The sequence below is a fragment of the Gymnodraco acuticeps genome, unplaced genomic scaffold, assembly GCF_902827175.1.
Source record: "Gymnodraco acuticeps unplaced genomic scaffold, fGymAcu1.1, whole genome shotgun sequence".
Lineage (NCBI taxonomy): Eukaryota > Metazoa > Chordata > Actinopteri > Perciformes > Bathydraconidae > Gymnodraco > Gymnodraco acuticeps.
The window spans coordinates 30,001-48,658 of NW_022991017.1; the positions used below are offsets into that span (position 1 = coordinate 30,001).

Below are 18,658 nucleotides of genomic sequence, written 5' to 3' on the forward strand. Positions count from 1 at the left end.
AGGAATAAGAAGAACAAAAGCATCAATCGTCGGTACTGACTCGGCATTAATGCTGACTCAGAATCAAATCAACTCAAATAAAAACAATAAAACTAACCCCCCCATTCCCAGGTAATAAACAGAGGACCTTTGGGATTAATACGACTAACACAGGACTCAATACACAATAACACATGAATCTAAGAATAGAAATAATAAAATAAAACAGGAATATAATCAAATAAGTTATAAATCCTCTCTTAGCCGACATGTTTGTAGAAAGGGTTGTTCGAACTCTAATAACATCAACTATCTGGCATTCACAAAAAAGGCAGTTTTCATATTTAGAAATTCGTTTAAAGTCTCTTATGCTGCTCTGTTCCCTCCTCAGCCTCTGAAACTGCTTCACAACACACAACATTAAATCGTTTAAACATGTGGAAAACAAATCTGTTCCCGCTGACGTCTGTGGGAGATTGTGAGTGTGACAGCATGACGGAGCAGCCTGACCTTTAGCTGGCAGGTGGAACTCTGAGGCAGCAGGTAGAGAACGTCTCACAATGTGCTGATGTCCAACCTGACGCACGCACACACACACACACACACACACACACACACACACACACACACACACACACACACACACACACACACACACACTGCAAGGCAACCTCATTGGGCATGAACAAAGGGCATTAGCCTGCCTACACACACAAGGTGTGTGTGTGTATACATTGGAGTGTTGATTGTGACATCTTAAAACACAGGATCGACTCAAATGGATTTCATCAGCCAATGAAATTACAAGAGTTACAGTTCTCTGGATGTGAAGGAGGCCGAACGTCCCACCTTAAACACACACACACACACACACACATCCCCCAATACATACAAACACACACACATCCCCCAATACACACACACACACACACACACACACACACACACACACACACACACACACACACACACACTGCAAGGGCAATGCCAGTGTACACTAAACCTTGAAGCACGTATGCATCATGTCAGCCTGTGCAGAGTAACAGGATGCAGTGTTTTGTCAGCAAGGCTCACATTTCAACGAGGAAAGACGGCAGTATGTGTTCTTTAAAAGGTGAAAGTATTGAGCCAGGTCGAAACAAAATGTCCCTGAAACACATGATGTGAGGTTATTCCAGCACCAAATACTGTTCTCTTTTGGCGCTGCACAGGGTTACTTTGACAAGGACGTCTGAGGACATGTCCTGCTCACTTTGTATTTGTATTTATTTATAGAAGGACCATGCATACACAAACATTAATCTCAGTAAAGAGAAGAGATGCCAGATTATAGCTAATAGCTCATTTCCATCTGTGGTCCTCAGGCAGGTTCATAACAATCAATAAACACATAATAACATTGCATGATCTCTTTCAGTCAAACCATTTTAAAACCTGATTTAACTACAGCTCAATAAATTAATACATAGTACACTTGAAATACACTTACATGATCTCGGTCACTCAAATAATTACAAAGCCTGATTTAAATTCAGGTTACGAACATAATACTTAGTACACTTCAAATACCCTTAAATAATCTTATCTAAGATATAGTATGACAATACAGTTCAAATAAAAACAACTCAGATTACAGTGTAATTCATGTTGGCATGACTGGTTGCTTAATATCATTTATTTTGCACCATAAGAAAACAAGTTAAAATCAGTTCAGGTTTTAAGTTCAGCTGGAAGAGTGTTCCAGTGCTTGATGGCCGTAAACAAAAATGCTGATGGTCCAAAGGCAGTGCGCCTCAGAGGGAGGTTAGATCTGCATTTGATGCAGATCTGGAGTTTCTGCAACTCTGCTCACGGCGAAGCTGAAAAAAGCTCCTCAGCGGTGGTGTTGTAGAATTGTGATGATTCTGAATACCAGTCGAACTCGGGAAAGTAGAACAAGACTATCAAAACTGAACAGTTTGTATTTTTACATTACATTACATTTAGCTGACGCTTTTATCCAAAGCGACTTACAATAAGTGCGTTCGACCAACAAAATACAAACTTGAAGAAAACAGAATCATAAAGTACATCAGGTTTCATAGAGCCAAACATTTCAAGTGCTACTCAACTGGCTTTAGGTAAGTCAGTCCTTTATTAGTATATAAGTGCTTTGTTAATAGTTCTATCGCTCGAAGTGGAGTCGAAAGAGATGAGTTTTCAGTCTGGAAGATGTGTAAGCTATCTGCTGTCCTGATGTCAATGGGGAGCTCATTCCACCATCTTGGAGCCAGGATATTAAACCCACGTGTTTTTGCTGATGGGAACTTGGGTCCCCCTCGCAGCGAGGGTGCAGCGAGTCGTTTGGCTGATGCAGAGCGTAGTGCACGCGCTGGGGTGTACGGTTTAACCATGTCCTGGATGTAGGAAGGGCCAGATCCATTCGCAGCACGGTAAGCAAGTACCAGTGTCTTGAAGTGGATTCTAGCAGTTACCGGAAGCCAGTGAAGGGAGCGGAGGAGCGGAGTGGTGTGGGAGAATTTAGGAAGGTTGAAGACCAGACGAGCCACTGCATTCTGGATGAGCTGCAGAGGTCGGATGGCACATGCAGGTAGACCAGCCAGGAGGGAGTTGCAGTAGTCTAGGCGTGAGATGACGAGAGCCTGGACCAGAACCTGAGTCGCTTTCTGGGTCAGCTGGGGACGTATCCTCCTGATGTTGTAAAGCGTGTATCTGCAGCAGCGGGTTGTAGCAGCGATGTTTGCAGTGAAGGAAAGGTTGTTATCTAGGGTCACACCCAGATTCCTTGCAGTCTTGAGTCGGGGAAACAACTGAGGTGCCGATGTTGATTGTTAGGTCAAGAGTGGGACAATCTTTTCCCGGGAGGAAGAGCAGCTCAGTCTTGTCAAGGTTGAGCTTGAGGTGATGAGCAGACATCCACTGAGAGATGTCAGCTAGACAAGCAGAGATGCGTGCGACGACCTGGGTCTCTGAGCGGGGAAAGGACAGAATTAATTGGGTGTCGTCAGCGTAGCAGTGGTAAGAAAAACCATGCGGGCTAATGACTGATCCGAGCGAGTTTGTGTACAGGGAGAAGAGGAGGGGACCAAGAACAGAGCCCTGAGGGACCCCTGTAGTTAATTGACAAGGGTCGGACTCAGACCCTCTCCAAGTCACCCTGTAGGTACGGTCTTTCAGGTATGAGGTGAGGAGGGAAAGTGCAGAGCCTGAAACTCCAAGTTCTTGGAGAGTGCGAAAGAGGATCTGATGATTCACCGTGTCGAATGCAGCAGACAGGTCCAACAGGATGATGACAGAGGAGAGGGAGGCTGCTTTAGCCGTGTGCAGTTCCTCAGTGACAGCAATGAGAGCAGTTTCTGTGGAGTGACCTGCCTTGAAACCAGACTGGTGCGGATCCAGAAGGTTGTTCTGATGGAGATAACAGGAGAGTTGTTTAAAGACGGCGCGTTCAAGTGATTTAGACAGGAACGGGAGGAGAGAGACAGGCCTGTAGTTTATAACATCAGACGGGTTGAGAGTGGGTTTCTTTAGGAGAGGGTTTACTCTTGCCTCCTTGAGACTGTTGGAAAGTGACCAGAAGTTAGAGAAGTGTTGATGAAATGGGTGAGAAACGGTAGAATATCAGGAGCGATAGTCTGAAGGAGGTTTGAAGGGATAGGGTCCAGAGGACAGGTGGTAGGGCGGGCAGAGGTAATGAGGGTAAGAACCTCACTTGGAGAGAGAGGGGAAAAGGAGGTCAGTGTGTTGGTGGAAGGAAGGTCTGGTGACCCAGCGGTGAGTAAAGGTGAGTCGGAAAAAGAAGAGCGAATATCATCAACCTTTTTTTCAAAGTGGTTAACAAAGTCGCTTGACAGAAGGGAGGAGGGGGGAGGGGCTTTGGGGGGGTCCAGGAGGGAGGAGAAGATGGAATCTGGACAGTATATTGCAATGATGGTGTTTTAATGACTTTCTATCCATAACTTTTAAGGCTTGTTTGTAAAGAACCTCAAGTGGTCTCATAGCGGTCTTAGTTGCTTGGGACCAGCAGGTTATACAGTCGTGAACATGTGATAGTATCATGGCATGCAAAAAGGTTTTCGATGCTTCTATGGTTAATGAGTTCCTAATATGTTTACATTTGAAAATGTTATATTTCAGCTTTCTAGTCATGCTTCTAATATGGCTTTCCAAAGGCTTTCAGGTTCATATCAGTATTTAGCCGCTCTGGGACATGCCTCCATGCTTTAATGGTCAAAAGATGCCGTTGTATGAAAGAGGATTAGGGTCACATGTGGAAAATGTTTTGACATCCAACCACAAGTGAATTTTCTTTATTAGTTTTGAGATGGAAGTCCGAATTCTGAGAGAAAATAGAAATATGAAGAAAACATTTATGGTTTTGGGAAAGAAATCCAGAATTCAAAGAAAGAATAAAACAATTTTAAGACAACAGCCGTAGTCCGTATAACACATTTGAAATCTGAATTCGAAGAAAGGAAATCTACATTTTAACGTAACATTTATGAATTTTGAGGAAAAAATCCAGAATCAACGAAAAAAATAATACATTTTAAGAAAAAAGTCATTTCTAGAAAAAAAATCTGAAGAATTCTGAAAAAGTCAGAACTGGAAGAAAATCAGGAGAAAAGTCCGAATTCTGAGTACAATACTTTGCACGGGGAGGCGTGTGGTGCAGTGGGTTGAGCGTTGGTGTTCGGATCAGGGGGTCACAGGTTCAAGTCCCACTGCAGTCAGCATGTCGTTGTGTCCCTTCACCCCAATTGCCCACAGTATTGAGTATTTAAGTCGCTTTGGATAAAAGTAACATGTAATGTAATGTTCTGACTTTTCCCCCTAATCCTCTCCCGTACTGTTGACTTTTGCTTTTGTGTGAGAAACCAGATGTCTTTACGTAGTTCAACAAACGGAATATTTAGCTGTTTTCTTTTTGCTTTAATTAAAAGTGTTCGAGCTTGAATCTGTCGCACGTTTTTAATCACAGCGTTTCCTTTTCTTTGTGCTTTTTAACACCGCAGAAACCCTGGAGTGTCAGAATGGATCATCCAAGATTTCCCCGTCACAGCTTCGGTAAGTTAGACGCCACAAATTCTGCTTCTTTTCAGCTCAATTTAGCTCACTTCAATTCAAAGTTTGGACATCAAGACATGCCGAACAGAACATACATATTAAGAGCTGTTGATCATGTGTGGAAGACGGTTTGTTCGACCATGAAACGCTTGATTTAAGTGGTGCAGCTTCCAGCTTCACTGCGGGGAACACAGAGCTGAATATTGAGAGGCAAACTGTTCATTCATGCAAACGTGTGTTTTACACTCGCTGTATGATTTGAATTAATTTGAATGAATGATCGAATCATTCCTGGGATGATAATGCAAATACTTTAAGCTCAGGTAATGCTTCTGTCTCTTTACGACAGCAGTAGTCATTAGTGTTAAACATCGCTCAGTCCAAACACCGTAACTGCTAGAGAATACATGTAAACTAAAAGAGCCGTTTACGGTAACATCTATCAGCAAGACTTTAAGAAACATTAACTTTTCTGAAGTTTTAAACACTTTTTTTAAGTGACATCTTAAAAAATACATATTCTGATGATGTTCAGGTGTATATCAGTATGTAGTGTCTCTACTTTAAAGAGTCCTCTCCTGCTGATGTTCAGGTGTATATCAGTATGCAGTGTCTCTACTTTAAAGAGTCCTCTCCTGCTGATGTTCAGGTGTATATCAGTATGCAGTGTCTCTACTTTAAAGAGTCCTCTCCTGCTGATGTTCAGGTGTATATCAATATGTAGTGTCTCTACTTTAAAGAGTCCTCTCCTGCTGATGTTCAGGTGTATATCAGTATGTAGTGTCTCTACTTTAAAGAGTCCTCTCCTGCTGATGTTCAGGTGTATATCAGTATGTAGTGTCTCTACTTTAAAGAGTCCTCTCCTGCTGATGTTCAGGTGTATATCAGTACGTAGTGTATCTACTTTAAAGAGTCCTCTCATGCTGATGTTCAGCTGTATATCAGTATGTAGTGTCTCTACTTTAAAGAGTCCTCTCCTGCTGATGTTCAGGTGTATATCAGTATGTAGTGTCTCTACTTTAAAGAGTCCTCTCCTGCTGATGTTCAGGTGTATATCAGTATGTAGTGTCTCTACTTTAAAGAGTCCTCTCCTGCTGATGTTCAGGTGTATATCAGTATGTAGTGTCTCTACTTTAAAGAGTCCTCTCCTGCTGATGTTCAGGTGTATATCAGTATGTAGTGTCTCTACTTTAAAGAGTCCTCTCCTGCTGATGTTCAGGTGTATATCAGTATGTAGTGTCTCTACTTTAAAGAGTCCTCTCCTGCTGATGTCCAGGTGTATATCTGTCTCTACTTTAAAGAGTCCTCTCCTGCTGATGTCCAGGTGTATATTAGTATGTAGTGTCTCTACTTTAAAGAGTCCTCTCCTGCTGATGTTCAGGTGAATATCAGTATATAGTGTCTCTACTTTAAAGAGTCCTCTCCTGCTGATGTTCAGGTGTATATCAGTATGTAGTGTCTCTACTTTAAAGAGTCCTCTCCTGCTGATGTTCAGGTGTATATCAGTATGTAGTGTCTCTACTTTAAAGAGTCCTCTCCTGCTGATGTTCAGGTTTATATCAGTATGTAGTGTCTCTACTTTAAAGAGTCCTCTCCTGCTGATGTCCAGGTGTATATCAATATGCAGTGTCTCTACTTTAAAGAGTCCTCTCCTGCTGATGTTCAGGTGTATATCAGTATGTAGTGTCTCTACTTTAAAGAGTCCTCTCCTGCTGATGTTCAGGTGTATATCAGTATGTAGTGTCTCTACTTTAAAGAGTCCTCTCCTGCTGATGTTCAGGTTTATATCAGTATGTAGTGTCTCTACTTTAAAGAGTCCTCTCCTGCTGATGCTCAGGTGTATATCAGTATGTAGTGTCTCTACTTTAAAGAGTCCTCTCCTGCTGATGTTCAGGTGTATATCAGTATGTAGTGTCTCTACTTTAAAGAGTCCTCTCCTGCTGATGTTCAGGTGTATATCAGTATGTAGTGTCTCTACTTTAAAGAGTCCTCTCCTGCTGATGTTCAGGTGTATATCAGTATGTAGTGTCTCTACTTTAAAGAGTCCTCTCCTGCTGATTTCCACAGGAATATTTTTGGATTTGTGTTGCCATGGAAATACTCTTGCTCATGGGCATTGAAGCGTTCTTCAAGTGTTCTGGTTTAAAAAAAAGTAAATTAATGAAGTGAACCGAGAGCAATGCTTGGATGGTGATGGAGGAGCCACTATGAATCATTTATTCAATAACATCTGTTGTTTTATTAGGGATTATTAAATTAAATATTGATGATAATGGCTCCGTTATGTCCGCCTCTGTCTCTGCAACAAAAGACTCTCATTACAAAATGGTTTCTCAGCCACTTTCACAAACTGTGGGAACAAAGCGGGATTATTCTGATTGACAGAATAATGATAGCTTTGAACGATTAAATACAAAACCTTTTGGGAATAAATGCTTTTGTATTCGTTCTATGGTAAATAATTCAAAAGCATTGCATTTTTAAGTCGTTTTTCTTCTGCTGTTGACTTTGAGATTCTCATCCTGAATATGACACAACTTTATTGAATACTCGATTCTGATTGGTCTATTTGGACATACTGGAGGTCTGCTATTTTTCCCTAGCAGACCGTTGATAAGGATAGTAGACTGTTGCTGAGGATAGTAGACTGTTGCTGAGGATAGTAGACTAAAGATAGTAGACTGTTGCTAAGGATAGTAGACTAAGGATAGTAGACTGTTGCTGAGGATAGTAGACTAAGGATAGTAGACTGTTGTTAAGGGTAGTAGACTGTTGCTAAGGTTATTAGACTGTTGCTAAGGATAGTAGACTGTTGCTAAGGATAGTAGACTAAGGATAGTAGACTGTTGCTAAGGATAGTAGACTAATGATAGCAGACTGTTGTTAAGGATAGTATACTGTTGCTGGATAGTAGACTGTTGCTAAGGATAGCAGACTGTTACTAGGGATAGTAAAATATGACAGTCTGATCAATGAACTATGTGCAGTCATATCAATCCACAGAAATAAGTCTGGTTGATTTACTGTCAGTTGACCTTAGTTGTAGAAGCTGTAGAAGTAAAGCTCAGAGATTGAAGCTCAGTGGCCGGAGATCATCGGTAACCTGCTGGGAAGAATGAGAGGGAGAAAGATAGAGCGCGATGGTGGGAAGCAAAACGAGACAAAGAGTGGAAAAAAGACAAGTCACAAACAGTTGCTGGGTTCTGTATTATCCTCAAATTATGTTTAACTACGTCAATGAGCTTGGATTTTCCATTCAGTCTGTCTTTCTGTCTTTTCCCCCGAAACTTGGGGAAGGGTGAAGTATGGGCCAAGAAATAACCCACTATATTTTACTACAACACTCTCTCAATACCATAGTCATTGTACTAGTAGCAATCATGTTGACTGAATTGTTGTAACTTGTGTGTGTCTGTGTGTGTGTTTTTGTTTCCAGAGAGCGCTGCCTGCTGCCTCTACAGATGGCTCTGGAGTCTAAAAACACCAAATTGGGACAAACAGCACTCACTGGGATGCAGGTACTGTCAAATACAGCAACACTATGACAAATATTTCTCATTAGCCTCCTTTAGCTTAGCGGTGGTGACGTGAAGTCATGTGACCGTGCTGTAGTTCCTTTATAGCCCAACATTAGCCACCTTTAGCTTAGCGGTGGTAACGTGAAGTCATGTGACCGTGCTGTCGTTCCTTTATAGCCCAACATTAGCCACCTTTAGCTTAGCGGTGGTAACGTGAAGTCATGTGACTGTGCTGTCGTTCCTTTATAGCCCAACATTAGCCTCCTTTAGCTTAGCGGTGGTGACGTGAAGTCATATGACCGTGTTGTAGTTCCTTTATAGCCCAACATTAGCCTTCTTTAGCTTAGCGGTGGTAACGTGAGGTCATGTGACCGTGCTGTCGTTCCTTTATAGCCCAACATTAGCCTCCTTTAGCTTAGCGGTGGTGACGTGAAGTCATATGACCGTGTTGTAGTTCCTTTATAGCCCAACATTAGCCTCCTTTAGCTTAGCGGTGGTGACGTGAAGTCATGTGACGTGCTGTAGTTCCTTTATAGCCCAACATTAGCCGCCTTTAGCTTAGCAGTGGTGACGTGAAGTCATGTGACCGTGCTGTAGTTCCTTTATAGCCCAACATTAGCCTCCTTTAGCTTAGCGGTGGTGACGTGAAGTCATGTGACCGTGCTGTCGTTCCTTTATAGCCCAACATTAGCCTCCTTTAGCTTAGCGGTGGTAACGTGAGGTCATGTGACCGTGCTGTCGTTCCTTTATAGCCCAACATTAGCCTCCTTTAGCTTAGCGGTGGTGACGTGAAGTCATATGACCGTGTTGTAGTTCCTTTATAGCCCAACATTAGCCTCCTTTAGCTTAGCGGTGGTAACGTGAGGTCATGTGACCGTGCTGTTGTTCCTTTATAGCCCAACATTAGCCTCCTTTAGCTTAGCGGTGGTGACGTGAAGTCATATGACCGTGTTGTAGTTCCTTTATAGCCCAACATTAGCCTCCTTTAGCTTAGCGGTGGTGACGTGAAGTCATGTGACCGTGCTGTAGTTCCTTTATAGCCCAACATTAGCCTCCTTTAGCTTAGCGGTGGTGACGTGAAGTCATGTGACCGTGCTGTAGTTCCTTTATATCCCAACATTAGCCACCTTTAGCTTAGCGGTGGTAACGTGAAGTCATGTGACCGTGCTGTAGTTCCTTTATATCCCAACATTAGCCACCTTTAGCTTAGCGGTGGTGACGTGAGGTCATGTGACCGTGCTGTAGTTCCTTTATAGCACAACATTAGCCTCCTTTAGCTTAGCGGTGGTGACGTGAAGTCATGTGACCGTGCTGTAGTTCCTTTATAGCACAACATTAGCCTCCTTTAGCTTAGCGGTGGTAACGTGAAGTCATGTGACCGTGCTGTAGTTCCTTTATAGTTCAACATTAGCCTCCTTTAGCTTAGCGGTGGTGACGTGAAGTCATGTGACCGTGCTGTAGTTCCTTTATAGCACAACATTAGCCTCCTTTAGCTTAGCGGTGGTGACGTGAAGTCATGTGACCGTGCTGTAGTTCCTTTATAGCACAACATTAGCCTCCTTTAGCTTAGCGGTGGTGACGTGAAGTCATGTGACCGTGCTGTAGTTCCTTTATAGCCCAACATTAGCCACCTTTAGCTTAGCGGTGGTGACGTGAAGTCATGTGACCGTGCTGTAGTTCCTTTATAGTTCAACATTAGCTTTTTACTTGATAAATCATAAAGTGGTGTTGATATGTGGAGATTATCCCGCTGAACTAAACGTGTAAGTATCATATTATCATCGTATCATAATCTTTTCTCTGTGTCTTTCGTCCAATCAGAAGCTCCTGTGTGAGGACAGGTTTGTGGGGGGGGGCGGTGTGGAGGTGGAGGTCGTGGAGAAGCAGCTGCTCAGCCAGATGTTGGAGGCCATCAGAGTCACTCCCTCCCTCCATGAAGACCTGCAGGTGGAAGTCATGAAGGTATAACTTCTATTAATACGTGATTAACGAGGTGTGTGTTATTTATATTTTTAGTATTCTAAATCCTTGACAATCCTGATCTTAGTTCATAAATATGTTATATTCTTAAGACTATGTTGCATCAATTGAAGTCCCTTTTGATCTGTTAAATACATCTCCCTGTTTTTCTAAATAACAATAGGAACGTGTGTGTGTGTGTGTGTGTGTGTGTGTGTGTGTGTGTGTGTGTGTGTGTGTCCTGTGTGCAGGTGCTGCTGTGTATCACCTACTCCCCAAACTTTGATATCAACGGAGACTCCATCCTCCGGATCGCTGAGGTAGGACAGACGCTTCATTATTATATATGTGACGTTTCAAAAAGCTGCAAATCACAGAGACTTGGTCGCAGTATTGATTCGGCTGTTCCACTTTTGTCTTTTCGAAACACAAAGACGGTGAACTGTTAGCAGAACAAACATGGACTCTTTTTAAAGGGGACGCCCTGTTCGGTCCCTTCTCCGCCTGAAGCCTGATCTCATGCTGTAATCTCATCAATTATTCAGAAAGATGAGATGAGTGGTCCTGCATGTATAGAAAAACGTACAGACCGTCCTGAAGAGGTTGTAGCTGGAAGAAGAAATAAAGACGTGGAGATGAAGGGAGATCTTTTCCACCCAAAAACGGTGACCTCTGAGCTATGAGGCGTTTAGGAGTCTTCCCAGTATGTGCTTGGTGACAAAGGACATCCTGCGAGCTAACATGTGCACATATCTTTTTGCAGACTTTTCAGATTGTTATTCCAACTTTATGTGAATTTTCCACAGATTTTTCAGACTATTCACACATGCAGCACACATGCAGAACACATGCAGCACACATGCAGCACACATGCAGCACACATGCAGAACACATGCAGCACACATGCAGCACACATGCAGCACACATGCAGCACACATGCAGCACACATGCAGCACACATGCAGCACACATGCAGCACACATGCAGCACACATGCCCTATCTTGTAATATAAGGGAAAGTAAGCACATTTGAATATTAATCCTGCAGATAAGCGATCTGAAAACAGGATACAAACTGGCTTTGAGTCTTCAGCTACTTGCTCCTTTTGTTGAGGTATGCTCTTCATTTCAGAAACCTAATAATAAAGGGATTCTGATTCTGATAAATTAGGTTCTGCACCGACTTGCAGAAATAATCCAGGTTTTCAGAATCTCTAAACTCACCCCAGTTTGTCTCTAAGAGTTTGCATCAGGCTCCATTAGATGGTCTCTTTGTTCATTATGTTTCCCTACTCCCTCATCTTAGTCATTATGTGCAGATTTGCCACAACTAGCCAACTCCAAACATTAACCCAAAAGCCAAAACGTACATAAACTGTTTTCTAAATGTGTTGTCCTGTAGCATCACTTCCCTTTAGCAGCTCCTGTGTTTGACGTCCGTTAACAGCTCGTAAAAACCTGCTCAACGTGATAATGGGATCCGTTACCAGGGCCATCTGTGGTGTGTGTGTGTGTGTGTGTGTGTGTGTGTGTGTGTGTGTGGTGTGTGTGTGTGGTGTGGTGTGTGTGTGTGTGTGTGTGTGTGTGTGTGTGTGTGTGTGTGTGTGTGTGTGTGTGTGTGTGTTGTGTGTGTGTGTGTGTGTGTGTGTGTGTGTGTGTGTGTGTGTGTGTGTGTGTGTGTGTGAGAGGCTGTCAGCACCACTCCATCATGAGAAACATCCCATAGAAACAGTACAGCTCTGTTCTTAATGCAATGATTGGCAGCAGTGATGGAATGAATTCAGTTTAAACCACTGGGAGGTAAAACTCACCTTCCTTCACATCGTATACAAATACATTTGGTCTTATATGAGTGCAAAGAGACAGAAGAGGACACGGGTGCATACAGATCAAGACTTTGTTAGTGGACTAGTTTAACTTCCATGAACTGAAAACTGTAAAAGGTGTAAAGTTATACTATAAGACAAAAACACCGACAACACTCGACCTGTCAATATCAATGTCAGGTGGGCTGAAATAATACGCTGATTTATCGCCATGTTACGTACGTAAGGAATCATGTGGAGAAAGGCGGCCTTTTTGTGCTCCTTAGCAACGGTGTGTTAGCGAGAAATAACAACCTATGGAATGCCCAGGTGGACCAATCAGAATCAAGAATTCAACTCAGCTGTGTAATATTCAAAATGACATCATGCTGTATTGAAGAAGATTTGCAACTAGAGAATTAGACCTGCACAATCTCCAGGGTAATGTTTACTGTCGGGTCGTTTTCTCACAGACTTCTACACAATTACACTTTCCTCCTCAGATCAATCCTCCTCCTGCCAGCCTGCATTGCACAACGCAGAGAGGAGACATGCAGGATGTATTGATCAGTCACTGATTAGGCTCAGGTGCTGGGAGGCTGTCTATAATTAGCTGAGACGCTCTTTGTTTGCAGCTCTACAGTGAGACCTTTCATGGATAGAGCAGAGCTTTGGTGATTACTGAAATACATCACATTCATAGCTCTCTTTAACCCTCCTCCGTTCTACAGTTAAATAGTCCCTCTCGATAATCTTGCCTATTTTAACTCTGCACCAAAACTCTGGTTATCCCCACGAGGTTTTAAGAGAAGCAAGGGCCTTTAACTAACTGTCATCTCCTTTGTTTCTACTTCTTCTTTGTACATGCCTTCCTTGCTCTAATTGTTCCCCTGTTTCTTTACTCGTTTTATAACACTATGTACAGCTGTATGAAATCAAAAATATCCTACGTGCGTGTGCGTATGTGTGTGTGTGTCTGTGACCTTCTACTCTGGCAGGTCTGATATGTGAAACACTGACAACACATCCTCCTCCTGCCCCCTCACACTCATTCGTCTGGTCTCCACAGTAACCTGTGACGCCATGGAAAGCTTCCTTAAACCTCATCTATTGTCTACTGATGCTGTGTGTGTGTGTGTGTGTGTGTGTGTGTGTGTGTGTGTGTGTGTGTGTGTGTGTGTGTGTGTGTGTGTGTGTGTGTGTGTGTGTGTGTGTGTGTGTGTGTGTGTGTGTGTGTGTGTGTGTGTGTGTGTGTGTGTGTGTGTGTGTGTGTGTGTGTGTGTGTGTGTGTGTGTGTGTGTGTGTGTGTGTGTGTTGGCTGATGAAATCCATTATCATCAATCTTATATGACATAAAGTGCCTGGGATAAGATGCAAAATGTCACAATGAGAATGTAAATTAATACAAAAGATATTGCTTGTGTGTGTGTGTGTGTGTGTGTGTGTGTGTGTGTGTGTGTGTGTGTGTGTGTGTGTGTGCGTGTGTGTGTAGGTGTGTATCAAGACATATGTTTCCAGCTGTCACCAGCGCAGCATCAACACGGCGGTCCGAGCCACGCTGAGCCAGATTCTGGGAGACCTGACACTGCAGCTTCGACACAGACAAGAGGTCACACACACACACACACACACACCCACACACACACACACACACACACACACACACACACACACACACACACACATACACACACACACACACACACACACACACAAACTGGTACACACAATAACACACTTAGCGTATCACACACACACACCACTAAATGACCCCTAAAGAAAGCCCTCCTCTTCCTAACTGTACCTTCTGCTGTGTTTCTCCACAGGGGGCCGATGGAGACGAGGTGACTCCGCCCCTCTGCACAGAAGAGGTAACTCATCCACCACCAGAGAAAACTCCATCTGTAATCACCTCCATTTTCCCCCATGAAGGAAATACATTCAGCGGCCAAGTCTGCTATCACTGACACAAAGCAGCTGCTGTAAATGTGTGTGTGTGTGTGTGTGTGTGTGTGTGTGTGTGTGTGTGTGTGTGTGTGTGTGTGTGTGTGGTGTGTGTGTGTGTGTGTGTGTGTGTGTGTGTGTGTGTGTGTGTGTGTGTGTGTGTGTGTGTGTGTGTGTGTGTGTGTGTGTGTGTGTGTGTGTGTGTGTGTGTGTGTGTGTGTGTGTGTGTGTGTGTGTGTGTGTGTGTGTGTGTGTGTGTGTGTGTGTGTGTGTGTGTGGTGTGTGTGTGTGTGTGTGTGTGTGTGTGTGTGTGTGTGTGTGTGTGTGTGTGTGTGTGTGTGTGTGTGTGTGTGTGTGTGTGTGTGTGTGTGTGTGTGTGTGTGTGAGCAGATATTTCCCCCACCAGCCAGTCGCTGTGTGAAGATGTGGTGACGGTGCTGACAGTTTTCTGTGAAAAACTGGAGTCAGTGGACAGGTAACACCGCAGTTTATTTATATATTTTTGTAGTATTGTTTAATCTTCATATCCTTGATTCCTTCTCCTGCATTTCAGGAATTGAAATATCCTTTTAAGAGACACAAAATAGAGACATTTCAAAAGCAGAATCCTTTCTTTTGTTTTAATATTTAAGTGATATTTCAGCTTGGTCCTTGTTAGTGAACATTAGGGATTCTCTGTCGTGTCAACGAACCTCAAAGAGTATCCGTTACCTAAAAGGACATGCATTTGAATGCTAGACTCTTTCAAGAACCAAAACAGAAGATAATCTATGCGTTTACATACGGTGTGTTAACAGACTGTTGATCAGATACTTTACTGGCTAAATTATTATTAAGCTAGAGCTGAAACGATAAGTTGACAAATTGGTAAATTGATTTACAGAAACATAATTAGTTACTCCAAGAAAAATACAGTTTTCAGTCTCTCAATTATGCTTTTTTTGAAATATCAATACCTAGTTTTGTTCTCACAACACAAGTCATTTAAAAACATCACTTTAGACTTTGGATGGATGGAATACATCCAGAACATAATCGCTAAGTTAATGAAGAGATTACTTAGTTGACTGTAACTCACATGATTGAAACTTGACTAAAGAACCATATGACTGTCCTCTGCATATACGCCTAACTTTCTCGTTGCAGCACCCTGTATTACTCTCAAGATTATAGCTTTGTCTGTGTATTTGAGCTAAATGGGTATAGCGGACATACTTCTAATATAGTTTCAGTTCTTTATAATAATAACGTCTGATTTGTTCTATGCTCCTTTGAATCACTCCCCCTGCAGTGATAACCAGCTGCTGCAGCTCCTCTACCTGGAGTCCATCCTCTCCATGCTCAGCAGCTGTCCTCCCACAATGCACCTGTCCAGAGGGTTCACAGACCTCGTATGGTACGACATTTAACACTGCTATAATCTTACATGCATGAAGTGCTGTCAATGATGTCAACTAAACATCAGAGATCCTTAATGAGACATGTTGGGAGTCTTTATTCCAGTTACTGCTTCAGGTTTCTTGGATTTTGTTGTGTATCTGTCTGTGATCTATTAAGCACTAGGGGGGGGAATCACCAGGCTACCCACAATACGATACTATCGCGATACTTAAGCCACGATACGATAGTATTGCAATTCTACGATATGCCAAGTATTGCAATACGATATATTTGCGATATTTACATCTTTGTTTTGACTAACTTCCTGCCAATCCCACTGACTTTACCCATGGAAGAAAAGCTCAGCACCATCTAGTGGATTGAAAAAGCAATTGTTACCAACAAATGTAATTAACCCTAACCCCAAGACCACCGCCATTCTTGTTCACACCCTGGTCACTTCCCGCATCGACTACTGCAACTCCCTTCTCTTTGGTCTCCCTCTCAAATCCATCCACAGACTTCAACTGGTTCAGAACTCTGCCGCCCGCATCATCACCAGAACCCCCTCCATTAACCACATCACTCCTGTTCTTCAGCAGCTGGCTCCCCGTCAAATCCCGTATCGTTTTTAAGATTCTGCTCCTCGCCTTTAAGGCCATCCATAACCTCACTCCTCTGTACCTCTCCGACCTCCTGCACATCAACACACCCATCCGCACACTCAGGTCTTCTGCTTCCCTCAGCCTCACTGCACCCCCCTTCCGTTTAACCACCATGGGGTCTAGAGCCTTCAGCCGCTCTGCACCCCCCTTCCGTTTAACCACCATGGGGTCTAGAGCCTTCAGCCGCTCTGCACCCCCCTTCCGTTTAACCACCATGGGGTCTAGAGCCTTCAGCCGCTCTGCACCCCACCTCTGGGACTCCCTCCCACCTGACATCCGCAACACTGACTCTCTCCCCATTTTCAAATCACGCCTCAAAACACATCTCTTCACACTCGCTTATCCACCCTGATCATTATCCATCACACATCCTCTGTTTTATTTATTTGATTTGTTGCATTGTCTTGTTTATGTTTCTTATGCTGGTGTTATGTATTGTGTATCTTGTTTTTTATGTGTTTGTACGGCGACCTTGAGAGCCTGGAAAGGCGCCTATATAAAATAAATGAATTATTATTATTATTATTAACCCTTTAATTTGGATTTGTAATATGAATAGTTCATATAATAAAAGATTGATACTTGGCGTCAGTGTATTCATACAATATCGCCACGCAAAGTATCACGATACTATGCTATATCGATTATGTCCCCCGCCCCTAGTAAGCACAATAACTTATTCTCCTAAATTAATCAATATTCCTCCTCCCAGGAAGCAGCTGTGTCCGTCCCTCGTGGCGATCATGGGAAATCCTGTCAACGACAAAACCATCGCCTCCCACCACGGCCACATGGGGGCGCCGGACCGCGCCTCGGACAGACTGAGTCTAGGTAACCTTATTTAAAAAAAGATATATAAGCGCAGTAGTTAGTTTGTTTGTCTTTGCTTTGTCTTTCGGATTAAAGCCCATTTTAGTGGCTCATCTTGATGCCCCTGTGTGTTCCCCTTTCTCCAGGAATGGGCCAGGATGTGGATCTCTTCGGTGGGGGGGTATCGGATCAGGGTCGAGGGTCCGGCTGCTCCTCTAGCGCCCCTGCCAGGATCGCCCCGGTGGTGAGGACTGTGTGTTACATCGCTGCAGAGCTGGTGCGTCTGGTGAACTGCGTGGAGTCCATGAAGCCGGTTCTGCAGTCGCTCTATCACCGGATCCTGCTGTACCCCCCCCCTCAGCACCGCACCGAGGCCATCCGCATCATGAAGGAGGTGGGGACACATTATTATACATTTACAGATAGATTTTATACCTTCAGAAACCTTTGATTCCAGTGGTGCAGTGATGACATTTATTTGTTGGTCCCTGAAGGCAGCATGTCCCTGGTTCAATGGGATAGGAATGTGATTTTGGATTGTTACAGAAAATAATCTCTGTGCCAAACAAACGTTTATGATATTTATACGTTTTGTTCAGCAGGATAATCTCCACATATTAACATCACTTTAAGATTTCTGAAGTAAAAAGCTAATGTTGGGCTATAAAGGAACTACAGCACGGTCACATGACTTCACGTCACCACTGCTAAGCTAAAGGTGGCTAATGTTGGGCTATCAAATCAAATCAAATCAAATCAAGTTTTATTTATATAGCACATTTATAAACGATTTTTGGTGGAGCCAAAGTGCTGTACATATAATAAAAATAGCCTACAGTAGAGACACTTTACAGCAAATACAACAGCACAGATTGTTCAGAATATCAGTATGAGAAAAACAACACCCTCTGTCCTTAGACCCTCTGTCCTTAGACCCTCTGTCCTCAGACCCTCTGTCCTTAGACCCTCTATCCTTAGACCCTCTATCCTTAGATCCTCTGTCCTCAGACCCTCTGTCCTCAGACCCTCTGTCCTTAGACCCTCACATCGTACAAGGAAACACTTCCAGAGAAAACCCACAGTTTAAAGGGAACATGGGAGAAACCTCAGGGAGAGCAACAGAGGAGGGATCCCTCTCCCAGGACGGACAGACGTGCAATAGATGCCGTGTGTAAATCCAAGAGATAATACATTTTACAGCGTATAGACCGAATGTTAGGAAATGCATGTGTCTGTAATAAGAAGATGAATCCACGAGGATGTCAGCTACAATCCTGTGGAAGCCATCAGGGAAGCAGCATGACGAGACCCAAGGCAGGACCGCAGCGACAGGTTCAGCCACGACCCGAACGTCCACGACTTCATCCAGAACTCAGGATAGAGGATCCAAGACACAGGACCACAGCAAGAGGATCAGCCTCGACTCCGGATCCCGGCGTAGATATAGATACAAAACAAGAACAAAGATTTGGCTGGGTTAATCGGAACAAGAGAATACACAGACACAGACAGAGAGGGAAAAGGTCATTGGA

At 43.4% G+C, this 18,658-nt stretch overlaps 1 protein-coding gene across 1 annotated transcript in view; it reads left to right on the plus strand.

Moving 5' to 3' along the window:
- Positions 1-18,658, plus strand: part of arfgef3 (ARFGEF family member 3) — an 81,879-nt gene that overhangs the window by 1,819 nt on the left and 61,402 nt on the right. The window contains 9 exon segments of the mRNA XM_034236275.1: positions 4,995-5,046; positions 8,483-8,564; positions 10,386-10,526; positions 10,775-10,843; positions 13,820-13,955; positions 14,659-14,746; positions 15,563-15,667; positions 17,029-17,147; positions 17,273-17,520. Coding sequence (XP_034092166.1) covers positions 4,995-5,046; positions 8,483-8,564; positions 10,386-10,526; positions 10,775-10,843; positions 13,820-13,955; positions 14,659-14,746; positions 15,563-15,667; positions 17,029-17,147; positions 17,273-17,520 — 1,040 coding nt within the window.